This window comes from Notothenia coriiceps, unplaced genomic scaffold (assembly GCF_000735185.1).
Source record: "Notothenia coriiceps isolate Sejong01 unplaced genomic scaffold, NC01 NC01_scaffold00034543, whole genome shotgun sequence".
Taxonomy (NCBI): domain Eukaryota; kingdom Metazoa; phylum Chordata; class Actinopteri; order Perciformes; family Nototheniidae; genus Notothenia; species Notothenia coriiceps.
In genome coordinates, this window is record NW_011367244.1 from 203,559 (window position 1) to 218,103 (window position 14,545).

Consider the following 14,545-nt stretch of genomic DNA (forward strand, 5'->3'; position numbering starts at 1 on the left):
CCCCCCCCCCCCCGAGTCATGACGGTAAGTGCTGAGAACACGGTTTTGTTCTCTCACTGTGGGCTTTCCTGTGCAAGGAAGACACCTCCCCTCACTCCTTCAAGTCAAGTGAAAGACTTGGCAGCACGAGTCATCAAATTGTTATCAAATGTCTGAATTTCCCTTTTAAAGACTTTCCCCACGTCATTAATGAAATCTACAACTTACACCAAACATGCTCTCAGAGTAAATGAGAACCTGTAGTCCGCATTCAATTAATTGAACATGATAAACAGGTGTTTCCAGTCAGCAGTCCAGCCTCCACCCTGCCAATACAGTTTTGGAGGGATCACAGTCACAGCAGGGCGTCCAGTAGCTCATCTGTCAACACGTGAGCACCGATGCACAGGTTTAGCACCCCCCCACTTCGCTAAAGAAGGACGCCTTCTATGTTAGTTACAGTCCTGCAAAAGCTCTGCGCCCAGGAAGTCCTAAAATGAATAAAATTAAAATAAAAAGACATGGACCTTTCAACCCAAATGCAAGGTTATTTCAAAAAAATACTGTCACTTTAATGGTATGGTGCTAAAACAAAATAGAAGATGTAATGTAAAAATATGTGTTTTATGTATTGTGTTTTAATTCTGTATTGCATGTCTGAGTTATTTGAACTATCTTCTGTTGTTCATAATATTGCCCCTATTTTTTTAACCTTATTTATTTATTTATTATATCATCAATATGGAAGTTGCTAAGTTTCTCTCATTGTACTTATTGGTTACATAAACATATACCATTTTATTCTGTAAATGCATTTATTAAAAGCAAACAACAACAAAACTACACATCAAAAGATACAAATAAATACATTATTTGTTTAAGTTACGACGTACAAGTACACAAAAAATATGAGCAACTTTGATTGTTACAGCAGAAAGAAGTACAAACAACACAGTTCTAGGATTACATGAAGTGTATTTCGTATTGATCGTGGTTAGGTATGTTTTTGTTGACTGCAGTTTCCTATCCTGAGCATGGTTTTGAAATACTCATTAGAAAACCAATGTGCAACGTGCCAACATGAAAGCTGTCCCTCCATCCGTTGTTAATCTATCCTGAAGAAACGCCCTGAATAGATCAACTGTTAGCCTGTTGAGGATGAGAAGTACATTAAGGCACACCGCAAGGAACAAAATCATTTGTTTAGGCTGTAGAGTTTATTCTAAACATTTAAGAACCTGTGCAAATCTCATGTTAATGAGTTCGCAGACAGACGTTATCTCTGTTAACACTTTAACCTTTACATGTCGCAGCCAGGTCAGGGTGAGGATTGAAGGCAGGTAATGTAAAAATAACACAGAGGAGAAGCCTTGCCCGCAAACTTACACAATCGTACAGTAGCAGGCTCACACTCTGGGCAAATCCTATTATCCTTACAGAAAACCTCTGGAGAACACCAACTCAAGTGTCCTCCTATATTCATACATTTGGCTTGTTTTATTTGACCAGCAGAACTCTTTAGGTTTGTTTTAAGTAAGCAGAACATTATTTGTGTGTGTGTGTGTGTGTGTGTGTGTGTGTGTGTGTGTGTGTGTGTGTGTGTGTGTGTGTGTGTGTGTGTGTGTGTGTGTGTGCGTTACAACCTGCCTTCATAAGACATGAGAGTTGACAATCCTATTAGTGAAAGCTAAAAGTATACTCAAACATCCTCTTCCTCAGCTTAATCAAACCAGGTAGTTACCTAATTATTATGCAATAAAAATATAGTAGCAAAGCTCTTTTTTAATTCTGTATATCTACTCTTTTCTGCACTTAATGACAAGAATGTGTTACCAGATGATAACTATTTCACCATTACTATATAGCTGCAGCTTCTCTCATAGCCACTAGATGCTAACTCACGACATCAAGTTAGTGGAAGAATCCTAACATTTCTCTCAAATGTTGCCCATAGGGGACAAGCCAAACTAAATTCCTGAACTAAATAAATATTGTAAGCTTTCTAAATCAGTATACAGCTGTAGCGACGAGTGTGATAGCAATCTGCTTGCAGCCAACCCTAAAAAACGATTATACATATTATCATGAACTGGGTTTGAGAAGTTCCCCCTGGGCTTGGGTTTGGGTCTGACCTATGTCCTGTTCCCCTTTTTATTTTTATCTTCACTTTGCTTTCAAATAAGGAGAAAACTAAAAGTTGAATCATTCAAAGAGATAGAATCAATATAATTAAGTAAATCAATTATAAATATAATTGGTTTATTGAATTAAAGAAGAAATAGTTGTTCTCTTAAATGTTCACATGCCAGATGGTTGTAGGATAATCTGAAAGTTATATCATATGCTGATATGTAATTGTCTGTAGGCCTGCTCTTCTCTGTAGAATTATTATCCCACTACTAAGCAGGAATTTGTCGGTTTAGAGGTAGCATAAGTTGGCCAATAAGGTCATGGGCTATTGTAATTAATGGTGTTGTATAAATCCTTAGTTACAAACACATTGGGGAATCAGCACTGTGAAAGTGCAGACTAAACATTTTGCAAAAGCAACATTTAGAAAACTAAAGGGTCAGGTCTTGCACAGTGTGCTTCAAAAGTTGTGATTTCCGAAAAAGCCCAATAATACATTTATTTACCCCACATGCTGCTGTTTTTATATATGGAGCATTTCAAGTGCCAGGGAGATTAAACGTGAAATAACTGTAGCACATAATACTATTATTTGATATTTTTGTAAAATAAGCCTAATTCACTCGAAATCAGAAAAATATCAGAAAAAACGACATAGTATAGTACGTCCAAAATATGCAAAACATACATAGTATAGTGTGTCCAAAACATCAGAAAAAACGACAGATTTGTAGGTAATATAAACTATGACTTTTGAATGTAAGTGTTGTATTAAATGGTAGCCTCTGTTTTGAAAATAATTAGTGCTCACACTCTAAGTGGAGACCAATGGTCAGTGAATTCAGGTCTTGTGCCCACTATAGGTCAGTGGATACGTGACTGTAGCTGCTTTATTCAGCTATCTCTGCTCTTAAGTATTCCGCCATCTGTAATAAACATAGACCTCTACCGCTCATATCCTGTTTTGAAGCTGTCAACATATTACTGAGCTCTGGGGACAACTGAGTGAGTCATTTCCATGTGTCTCATTTTTGATGTTGAGTCTTTAAGGAAGCTAGGCTGAGCATCCAGCAGGAAGGGATTCCTCCGTACTCAGACATCAACAACATCCCTAAAATTACATCCCTAAGTTAGCGTAAAGGTCGGAGGAATGGGAGTGAGCGTGGAAATGATGCCAAAGTGACCTGTTGTCAAGGTCAGTCAGGAGAGCTCTTCAGCAGAACCTCTGAGTGTAAACAGCACACATCAAGGCAGCGGAAATGCTTTGAGTCATGCCTGACGTACTTTATCTCTGAATAAGCAGCTGTAATGGGGTTTGTTGTTCCAGTATGTATAGGAACTTGCATCACCGATCAGTCATCTTCCATGACTCTTACACTTACACATGTTTTCTGGCACCTGGTCGACAGAGATTTCAGTTGTAATTCCAGAGATGTGGGCAGGATGTCTTCGTGTGGCTCTTACCTCTTTCAGGTCCGATAACAACAAATAAATAACAAGTTGATCGAAATGCTTTTATTGTCTGACTTACATTCCAACACCCAAAGATATTCAGTGTTTCAAGCAGCACATTTCTTTCTTTCTCACATTTAAGAAGCTGGAATCACCAAATGTTTGCTGAGAAAAAAACCTTATCGCTTAAGGTTTTGTGGTCATTTCCAACATACAAATTATAATGCTAAGAAAAGAATCCACTACAGAGAGCAAATGCAGTGTGTGTCCTGAAGTCAGATCCACATGAGATAAACATGAAATAGTGTTTAAATTTGTCACCTTTAACATTTTCAAATATGTTAGAAAAAGCTGTTTTTTGAGAGCTTTTCAGTTCATGATTTAATTTAGAAATGGAGTATTTAAATCAATATGCATTTTAAATATATAGCTATATCCAACCCAGATATTTATATGTGTGAAGTAGCTAAAGCAAGGACATATGAAACCCTCTTTTTTTGTTTACCAAAACCATAAATAAATCAGCAACAATGACATCAAGTCCACATTTTTGTTAACGACGAAGATAGGTTGATTATTAAATGTGCTTATGCCAGCTACAAAGCACATTTTTTCCTGTATAAAAGGTTGTTAAACTCAATTCTACCTTTATAAATAAATGATATCCGCTCTAATTTTATGAATGATATTTGATGAAATATATGAAACTTAATTACACTCCTTGTTTCTCTCAAGCTGTCATCAGGCCACTTGGCTGTTTGCTTTGTCTATCCTCCACAGTAGCTGTTAAAAGGGGCTCTCTCACACCGCTGAACTTATAACATCACTCATCTAAATCATTAGTGCGTCTGCATTTCAGGATGCACGCTGAGTAAACTCTGTTGGTGCAGGACACCGGAGCCAGAGCCGCGATTTCAGTATATAGACGCACTAAAATGGAAAAGATGGGGAGTGACTTCAGATCAAAGACATCCCTTTGCCCTTTTAATTTAAGGTTTGGACACAGCCTTAGCTCATGCTTTCCACATCATTTTAAAAGATTACCAAAGTAAGCAGGAATTAGCAATATACTCAACAGATTTAGTTTATATCTGATCCCAATGGAGACTGAAGAAAGTTGTCAGAAAAATGAAAACACTGCACACAATGTTATAAATATCTCAATTTATGAATCAGAAATATGCAATGCCTCTCCCAGTTATTCCCACAATACGGCATCACACGCGGAACAGATAAGGATGTTCTATCTCTTAAATGGAACAACCACATTGCAATTAGGAAGCACAATAGGAACATCCTCCTCCACATTGAGGTGAAGAGTTACACCCCCCCTGGGAGAATCCGCAGCAGTCCAAAACAAGCCAGATAGCGCTGCAGCACACAGACAGTAGACCGGTGCGAGCCATGCTATCAGAGAGAGAAGGAGAGGGACCAATGCGGGCCAGGGCAGTACAAATAGGACATGCACTGCAATTTCTCGTCACCTTTTTAATAATAATACATGTCATTTAAAAGTGTTTATACATCTGAACTTGTCAGTGCTGTTGGAATGCAGTGAAATATCTGAACACACAAGCTCTTAATAAAGTGGGGAGTTTGCTGAAATGCACATAGTTTTGGAAGACATTTCTCAATCCTTTTTTTTTTGTACATCCTGCAGCAGAAGCTTTACCGCCTGTGCCGATTTTGGTAATCAGGCCGCGCTTATGGGTAAATGGAAATCTAGCCTTCTCCTTCCCTGGGTTGGCAGCCATGTGCTGGCCTCCCTATACGCGGTTGCCGGGCGCCTGTATCTGCTTAGAACAGGTGCCGGATCCCGTTCAGCTGCAGCATTCACAGCACAGGTACGGGTGGGAGGCCCTTGGCTGCTCACACAGTCCCCCAAGTTTTCCAGGGGTCCCCATCTGTGTCCCCGCACATCCTCTGCCACATGGCACCTGTCCCTCGACGAGTCTGGTCCATTCTTCGTCCGGCAAACGTACACGCCTGCCTGCCACCCCGCACGCTGCCTGTTGTTGAGCCACAATGAGATGAAGAATAGCTGCACCCATAATCCCTTGCTGTGTGTGTGTGTGTGTGTGTGTGTGTGTGTGTGTGTGTGTGTGTGTGTGTGTGTGTGTGTGTGTGTGTGTGTGTGTGTGTGTGTGTGTGTGTGTGTGTGTGTGTGTGTGTGTGTGTGTTTTGTCCCTCCTTCTTTTCCTCCTTTGGCCAGATTTAGGGCCAAGTACAAATTGTAAACAGGTTATTATGCTGCTGTAACACACTCCAGCTGGAAATGCACTCCGACAACATTTAGTGTTTTTCTGTTGTAAGTGTGTCTTTATCCGTCGCACAGAGTAGTTTCATTTGGTGTAAAGTTCACTGCGTTTACTGTGATTAGGATGCTATAATGAGTTTGTTGTTCTGTATCTGTAGGGCTTGACAGGAAAGACAGGATTTTCCCTGCAGAATCACTTAGTAAATAACTTTGCCTCATCTATTTGCAAATGACTTTTGTGATTTTTGCAGCTGCATGCAAGTAGGTTTAAGTAAGCGTTAAGTATTTCTTCATCAGAATCAGAACCATGTTTATTACCAGGTAGGTTGACACATACGAGGAATTTGACGTGGTGTTGTGGTGCATACATAAAGGTAAAACTAAAAAGTAAAACACAGATAGAAAACTATTTTAAGAAAACTATAATATTATAAAAATTAAAATAAAAAGTATAGTCAAATATAGCAGTATTTACTTTGAAATAGAATGTAATAAAATGTGTGCAGTGATAAAAAAACAAACAGATATTGTGTATATTGTGTGCATTAATGTAATGCATAGAGTCTATGATGTGGCTGAAGTAAAGTGTCAGTGGGGGGGCCGGGCCGGGCCATGCAGCAACAATACAAAACAACTCAAACACACCATGATATACAACAACTATAGAAGGCTTACAGGGCTATCTTTACACAGGGCTATCTTTAAAGGGCATCCCAGTCTCAAGATTTGATAAGCCTTAGTCACGTACTTCAAATCAGTCCCTTCCTCTTGACCTATAGTAAATACGCAAATAACGTCATTTAGCACATAATGCTTGACCTAAAATATGATGTGATTGGACGCTCCCTCGCCGGCTACACAATAGATGCTGGACCAACCAGACAGTCGGCCTCCTCGTGCCTCCGGAGGATGATATTTAAAGTGATCACTGCTCACCTCGGCCCCAGCAGATGGATAATACTTTACACAGCTGTGCAAACCTCTGCACCGATGCCTGGCGCTGTTACCTTGACAGTTGGTGTTGAGTTAGACCGCCAAGTTGTTTGTTTGCCCAGGGAAGTGACGGCAGAGGAGGAAATAGGAAACATAACAGACTACCTGACGGACTCATTCCACAGGCTTGACCTGAGACTGGAAGTGAGCCAGTCAGCAATCAGAGAGAAATAACAAGCTCTTGTTTGTTCAGCCTATATCCTTATATTCACAAATATAGTAAATCTTGTTATTCTGCAAATGTGTGAAACATGCAAATAGTCAAATTAAAGAGATGCACACACAGAAGCGGGGGCTTTACACACGACACCTGCATCGGGGTGTGTATAAAGTGTACATTTCATGCGTTTCACAACAATGTCATGGCAGTTTTTGTTGACACCTTATTTTCTCTTTTGTTTCTTGTTGATTTATTGCAGCTGAAACTGCAGCGATGGCTGTCTTAGTTTTTCTGCAGAAGCTTCTGACAAAAGGTTACGACGACGATGAGTCAACTTCTTGGGACGAAAGAATTAAGGCTGACAAGTTGAGTGTTTTGCCCTCACTTCCCGAAAAACTTAAAAGTCACAGGATTGCCAATCCTCTGATTAAAATCCTTCAGAGATCTTCTGGGAATTTTTACAGAAGGGATTTGGTTTATCAAAGTGTTATTATCCACAGGAGATTTGAAGTGGTCAGTTTGTTGGAAACCAGTGTGGTCTTAATCTGTTGAACACCACATGTTTATTACTCATCACTGATGAGGTACCTTAACGAGAACGTTGATCACGAAAACAACAGGTCCATTATATAAAGTTTAAATGTAATATCAAATTCATATTAATTATGGTTTCTTATAGTTTTATTGTATGTATGTATTTAAATGTGATGCGTTTGCTGTCCTTTGAAAAACGGTCTCTGAACGCCAAAAGTGGAATTGTTTTTTAAAAATTGAGAAATCAGCTAAAGAAAAATGTTTGAACAAAATGTTTTTGTCTGAAAAATATTATCTAAATGTGACTTCGATGAAAAAGGACTGTTTTCTTAGTTCATCTAATTTGCTGTAGAGAGCGTAAAGATTTTCTTAGACATGTGGGACTTTAAACACTTACTCTAATATCAACACATAACACCATACTAAAGTAATACAAATGCATTATGTTACAATTGACGCTAAAGTACCCTTTCCTTGTCTGGCCTAATGTGATGATGCTTGAGTCCTTGTCCGTGTCACAGTGTCCTACCCTGAGGCGGTGCATGTGATTATTGAGACACTGCAGGTGTTTACCAGGGGAGTCTGCAGCAGCACCCTGAGCTGACCCTAACAACTCTGGGGCCGACGGTGCACCGAAGACCTACTTTCTCACCCCGCAGGCCTGGGGCACCACCCGTAATGCATCCAAAATATGGTCGCACTTGAAAGGGGACCCTTTGCAGAGTATGGACCCCTGCAGGCACAGAGGCTAATGATCTAACCCCAAAGAAAGGAGCATGAAATCGGCTGGCTACAAACACTGGTGCTTGATAAATGTTGTGATTCTGGTCAGTTTAATCACATTGTCAGCAAGGTGGGTCAAAAGCACACAATCATAGTTGAATGTGGGTATAAAGAAGGTATTTTAGGTACATATGTTTAACACAAGTGTTGTTTTCTGATTTGAGAAACGGTGATATGTTTGTGGTTTGTCTGTGTACAACAGGCCAGGTTGACAAAGCTTCTCCTGAAATATGGTGGGTGAGTAAAGACGGGTAAGTGAGATGCTAATCAGCGCGGCAGTGTTTCCTCCCGCTTGCTGAACAGCGGGTTCCCTTCCCTCACACTGGCTCTTTAGTGCAGGGCCCAGCCAGGCCCAAACATCCTGACGGAGAGAGGCTTTTCCCTTATCAGTCAGGAAACACCGCTCCTCCGCCACATCCTCTTTACAAGAAGCACGACTCAACCGTTCCCAAAAAAATGCAGGAAGACCAGCCAGACTCCAGGATTTGTCAAAAGCCCCTGAATTCCTTTTATCAAAAAAAAAAAAAGAAGAAAAATTCAAGAGAACAGAGAGGGTGAGGGGAGGGGTGGAGTAGGGGGGTTACAAAAAAAGAGAAAAATGAGCAGGGTGTAAAACAGTCAACGAAGCCCTGGGATTTATTTTTTTATTTATTCTGCACAGATTACCAAAGGTCTGCATCAGCAAGATAGAACACAGGGTGAGGGGGTGGGGTGGAAGAAGTGGGGTCCGGAGCGCCTAAGAATGGCACCCAGAATAAGACTCCAGGAAAACAAAGGACGGTTGAGATGGAGGCGGGTGGCGACGGCTGTGCCTGTTTTACACTAATCCTCTGAACCGGGACGAAATGAAAGCGAGAGGAGACGGAGAGAAGGAGGATGTGATGGAGGGTGGAGAAACCAAGGGAGTGGGTGTCAGAATGGGCCACTGGCAGCTTGGCTAAACAGAGCCCAAAATAGAAGAAATCGTATGACCCTGAAGTCCAAGCTGGACTAATACGACCCACCACCCCTCCACGTGTGTGTGAAATCATATAGTTACAAACAAAATACTTTTCTTACTTTTATTTATTGAATTCAGGACATTTTTAATTACGTGATAAATATATGAGGATAAATCTGCTTCATCTGCTTCCCAACAATACCTTAAATTATACTACATATTTATTTTGGTGTATGTTTTCTGCGGACACATTTCCAAGCAGCAACTTCGTTAATATAAAAAATGGAACTTTATTTTAAATTATTGTCTTTCACAAACCTAAATCAGCATACATTTATAGTTACCATTATTATCTTTCATCGTAGAGGTTATGATTATATATTATTAAGTACTTGGGAAGAAGTATAAACGCCTTTTTTCTTCATTATACACCATTCTGTTAAATTGCATAAGAAATGGCCAACTAAAAACTCAATCAATTACAACTAGTGAGGTAAAACTCCCACGCTAATGAGAGCGAGAACATATAATACAAACATTCGAATGGAAAGCGTAGGTAATAGCATTACAGTAGCATTTATGCAAAACATCAAAGGACTTCAATTAGCTACTAAAGAGCATCTGTACATGCCGCAGTGGAAACAGTAACAGGTGACATTTAAAAGTGGACAAAAAGTGTTTACGATTGTTCTTCTGGTTTAGAAATGTCATGACAACCGGAGGCGGCATACTATAGTATTTTGTGTCTGCATCCCTGAGGTGTCCATCTCCCTTTTTTTCATATTCCTCTCATAGCTCTTTGTTCTTTCCTCGGCTTCAGACAATCATATTGCTCAGTGATCACTTTAGGTTTGAATCATGGTGGAACGATGTTGCTCATGGATGCTTTTACAAGATTTGAAATTACAGATAAGAGCACCAAAACTGTTCTCCGACTAGCACCCAAGTGCAACATCATCCCAAATGTCTTCACCCACTTTGACCCCATAGTGTCTCTGATCAGCCCCATGTGTAATCTGAGTTTACGAGATGCCGTAGTTGTTGTAGTAGGCTGCCGTTGCGTCTGCGAGAACTGAAATGAGGCTGGGTTCTGTGGAGCTGCTGGGAGGGGCAGAACCAGCACTGGGAGACGTCAGCTGGATGTGTCCTGTAACAGTCAGGCTGCTGCTCTGCTCGGGGGGGAACCCGGGCCCATTGGAGTTCAGGTACTGGTCAAACTCATCGCGGTCCACCTCACCCAGGAGCTCGGCCTGGCTCAGCTGGTCCAGAGTCTCCAGGTGACCCTGGGTCTCTGGTGGGGGGGACAGCTGACCCAGGTGTCCCTGGTGGAGCCCGTGGTGGATATGGTGGAAAGATGAGCTACTGTAGTAAGACAGCGGGACGGGGATCAGTCCCCCACCACCTTGGGACATGAGAGAGATGTGACCCATGTGTGCGCCCCCACAGTGGATCTGGCTCTGAGAATAGTCAGTGTGGTACGGGGGCGGGCTGCCCATGTGTGTCTGACTCTGGTGGTGGTCATCTGGGCAGGAGGAAGAGGAACTACAAGATGTGGAATAATAAGAAGGGGGGACATGCTCGTGGTCCATGGCATCTAAGGGGGACATCTCAGGGGGGGTGGGCAGGCCGTAGGGGTAGGTGTCAAAGCTACTGCTGGAGGGGGCCGGGTCTCTGAAGCTTCTGACGCCGGGCAGCGGGCTGGGGCTGGAGAAGCCGCTCCTGAGGCTGCCCTCGTCTTTGTCCAGGGGGTGACAGAGGACCCTCTGCTCGGGCAGGGCGTTCTGATCTGGGGCCAGCCCGCTCAGCAGGAAGCCGGGGTCCACCCGCTTGCAGATGCGTTTCAGCTGTTTCTTCCTGCGAGGCCGATACTTGTAGTTGGGGTAGTCCTGCATGTGCTGCACCCGGAGCCTCTCTGCCTCCTCCACATAGGGCCTCTTATCAGGGGGGGTCAGGGCCTTCCAGGACTTGCCTGCAAGAGGAAAACACAGATTTAATTTAATCTGCAAATCTTGAATGAGTTTGTAATTCAGTGTTGCAGTTTTCTGTTAATTGTTTAAAGTCTGTTCTAACACAATGATAAATTACGACACACAATTTCTACAAATTGTAAAAAAAAAACATAAATAAGTCTTGTGTGTATGTTTGAATAAATGTTTACACTTATACAACCTTTTTGGATAATAAAGATACGACAATCCTATTTATAACGGTGGAATTGCAGCAAGAGTGTAAACATTAAACATAGGTACAATAGCACTATAAAACAGACATTCAATTAATAATAAGATTAGACTTGACTTTACTTTCAAAGGAAGACTCATAATTGCTATATTCATTTTTCATTCACTCGTAAAAGTAAAGAAAAAAACATCTATATTCACTTCTACTGAAAAGCTAATAATCAGCTTATTTCACTTTAAGTTATTAATTGTTTATAAAAAGGAAATAGTGCCCTTTTTTAAGATAAACACAAGTCCCTATTTTACCCTTATTTATGAAAGCATTTGAGATGTTTTGCCGTTCTGGAATTGGCTTTAACCTGATCTCCGATTTGCCAGATTTTGAATTTGGCACTAAATACTAATCCACTACCAGGGTAAATCCAACGCAGAATCATATATTTTCTTTACTATGTCCATAGTCTTAACGAATGTTACGGTTTAACGGGGATGTTCACTTTGAGTAACGCGCTTCAAATGTCTGAAGTTACGTAATTAATTAATTTGGTCTGACAACTAAGATTAAACACGTTGCTTTGTTGTCTTTTCTTTTTAAAACACATTTACCGATAACTGTCTCTTTTTTCAGATTCTAATGTAGGCTACTTATCATTTTTGTGTTGGAAACAACTCTAAAACTTTAGGAAAAACCTCTGAGGCCTGAGGGCAATTATCAGTGTGAGGATCGTAAAAAATAGCAGTAATAATATTGACAATAATAATAGGCTATATGCAAATATTAATGCTCACATAACAATTAAAGTTGTTGATTAACAAAACTTTAAATAACTTTTTCTCACCCAACATTTTGCTGAGCTCGGCATTGTGCAGGTCTGGGTTTTGAACCGCCAGTCTCTTGCGCTCGTCTTTGGCCCAGACCATGAACGCGTTCATGGGCCGTCTGATGCGCGGCTCCGGCGCCTTGTCCGCGGGGGTCCTTTGCGGGCCGTGTGCGTCAGACGCGTCCCCGTCTCCTGGAGGACACTCGAAGGACTCCGGCCACGACGAGTACGCGCTGATGAGGGCTGCCATGTGCGCACTCTCCTGTCTAAACGTAGGATGCGCTTCTCACTCTGTCTCTGTGATAAGTTGTCTTCTCTGTGGAGGTTGACTAAAGGCTGATTTAAAAAACTACAGAAACTGCTTTTATAAAATCCAGCGGTGTTTAACACTCCCTGAATCACTAGAGCTACAGGCGACAGTCAGATGTCAGGACAGGTTTGTGGAGATATGCTCAGCTGCGGCTCCTCCTCGTGAGTTATGATTCAGTCTTTCCTGGTGGATGGGGGAGCGCTTTATATTTGAGGAGCAGGTTCCAGGAGAAGCCCCCGAGGACTCTCGGCTCCTCCTTGATTGCAAGTTGAGCCCCGTGAAAAGGAAAAAGAGAGAGAGCAGCATTTCAACACCATTTACTACTTAAACTGGCCTCACAACAAAACAACACTTTCCACTGACAGAGAGCGAGAACTCAGTCACTGTGCAGGTTTATTTTATACAATTATGTTGGGTACACTTCATAAAGGACCAGGGTGAGTCAAAATGGAACAACTGAAATAATTGTTACCTATTAAAGAAAACTAATTCCTTATTCTACATACTCTTCATGTTGCTAGGAATTTGGCAACATTGTTTTTTTTGCTTTCCAACAAGGTTACCCTCACCTGACAAACTGATCTAACCTGTCCTGCTCAACGAGTAATACTTGAACACTGCACTGGAAGTGTTTATAGATTTCCACTGAACTCCTAAGCATTAAGGGTGTCATGGCCAAGGGAAACAACACTTTTTATTTTTAAGTTTTTATGATGTGCTGCATCTTTGAATATATTTGAAACTCCTAAGGATCAATATTATACTATTTTAAAATGACTGTACTGAGTTCTCTTTAATAGTTTAGATGCAGATCAATGTGGAACCTCTGAACAAATCTGTGGGTGCGAGGAGATGAAACCAGTGAACAAACACTACAAACAAATCAGTTTCCTTCTGTGGCCAAAGGCTCATATCAAATCCTTGAGTTCCTGTTGACAGGATACTCTGTAGAAGCTCACAATTTTACACACAAGGGCACACACACACACACTGCTGGAACACAGCTACTGATCACAGGTCAGATAGTATTTTGGTTTGTAATATTTATGGGGGAGGGAGTAACCTGATAACAGATACTGGTTTAACGTTTTCTCCCTCCTAACCTCCAATCCAATCTTAAGTTTGTAGTACACATCTTTTGCTCCGTTGTGATTCCCTGACCATCAAACTTAAGTGTCAGCTCTAGCTGTGTGTGAACCTTGCCCCCCCCCTCCTCACAGGAAGAGGATACGGCACCTGAAGCCACAGATAGTGCGTAGGGCAGCCACATCAGTGATATATAGAGCCATGCTGCTCTGACATGGGCCACATTGAAGTGAAGTCAGTGTGAGTAAAAGTCACAGCAGAACAAGTGTGAGAAAACAGGAGTGAGCAAGTCTGATTGACAAAGTTAGAGTTTCATATATTTGCAATTTGGAACGAAGCACCTGAAAGCTCCGAGTGGTGGGTTTCTGAAATGAATAATAGCTTTATGTATGTGTGGGTGGGAGCTGCATCAGCCTGCTGTTGTTTACCCTTTCAGAGTAAAAGACATGTGGCTACTGAAGACTTGGCGAGGGGGTTTGTCTTGATGCAGGCATGTGCTGCATAAAGAATTGTCACTATGGCAACTTAAATCAAGCATCCAGTTTTAAAATAAATTCCAGTGTTTAACGTTGTTAGGCCAAACCTTTATCACTTTTATGTTTCTGCATCATATATAATCTTCTGTATTAAAACCTCAATCTACGGTTTTCATTTCATTTCAAAATAAAAGTGAGCTGCAACGTACGGTTTTCATTTCATTTCAAAATAAAAGTGAGCTGCAACATTATGTGGAAATGTCAGTAAATGTTGGTGGTGTAACAAATTAACACTGTTGTGACGTTTAAAGGGAAAGGGACATGTCATTCTTTCTTCACATTAAACATGATAGCAACAACAGTTGGAGAGCCACATTAATTAATGTGAAAAAACAATTTATATTTGGGTTAAATAACGGCTTGTAATAAACTGTATCAAGTCTC

At 41.1% G+C, this 14,545-nt stretch overlaps 2 protein-coding genes across 2 annotated transcripts in view; one reads left to right on the forward strand and one right to left on the reverse strand.

Moving 5' to 3' along the window:
- Positions 1-14,545, forward strand: part of LOC104962277 (chloride channel protein 1-like) — a 222,102-nt gene that overhangs the window by 116,459 nt on the left and 91,098 nt on the right. The window lies entirely within an intron of this gene.
- sox7 (SRY-box transcription factor 7) lies at positions 9,345-12,710 on the reverse strand. The gene is made up of 2 exons (XM_010790703.1): positions 12,248-12,710; positions 9,345-11,197 (listed from the first exon to the last, which is right to left on the reverse strand). Exons 1-2 carry the CDS (start codon positions 12,477-12,479, stop codon positions 10,251-10,253), a joined length of 1,179 nt encoding a protein of 392 aa, XP_010789005.1. The 5' UTR covers positions 12,480-12,710; the 3' UTR covers positions 9,345-10,250.

Coding starts and splice junctions, on each gene's coding strand:
- sox7 (XM_010790703.1), bottom strand. CDS start 12,479: ATGGCAGCCCTCATCAGCGCGTACTCGTCGTGGCCGGAGTCCTTCGAG. Junction 11,198..12,247: donor CGAGCTCAGCAAAATGTTGG/GTGAGAAAAAGT, acceptor TTCCTCTTGCAG/GCAAGTCCTGGAAGGCCCTG.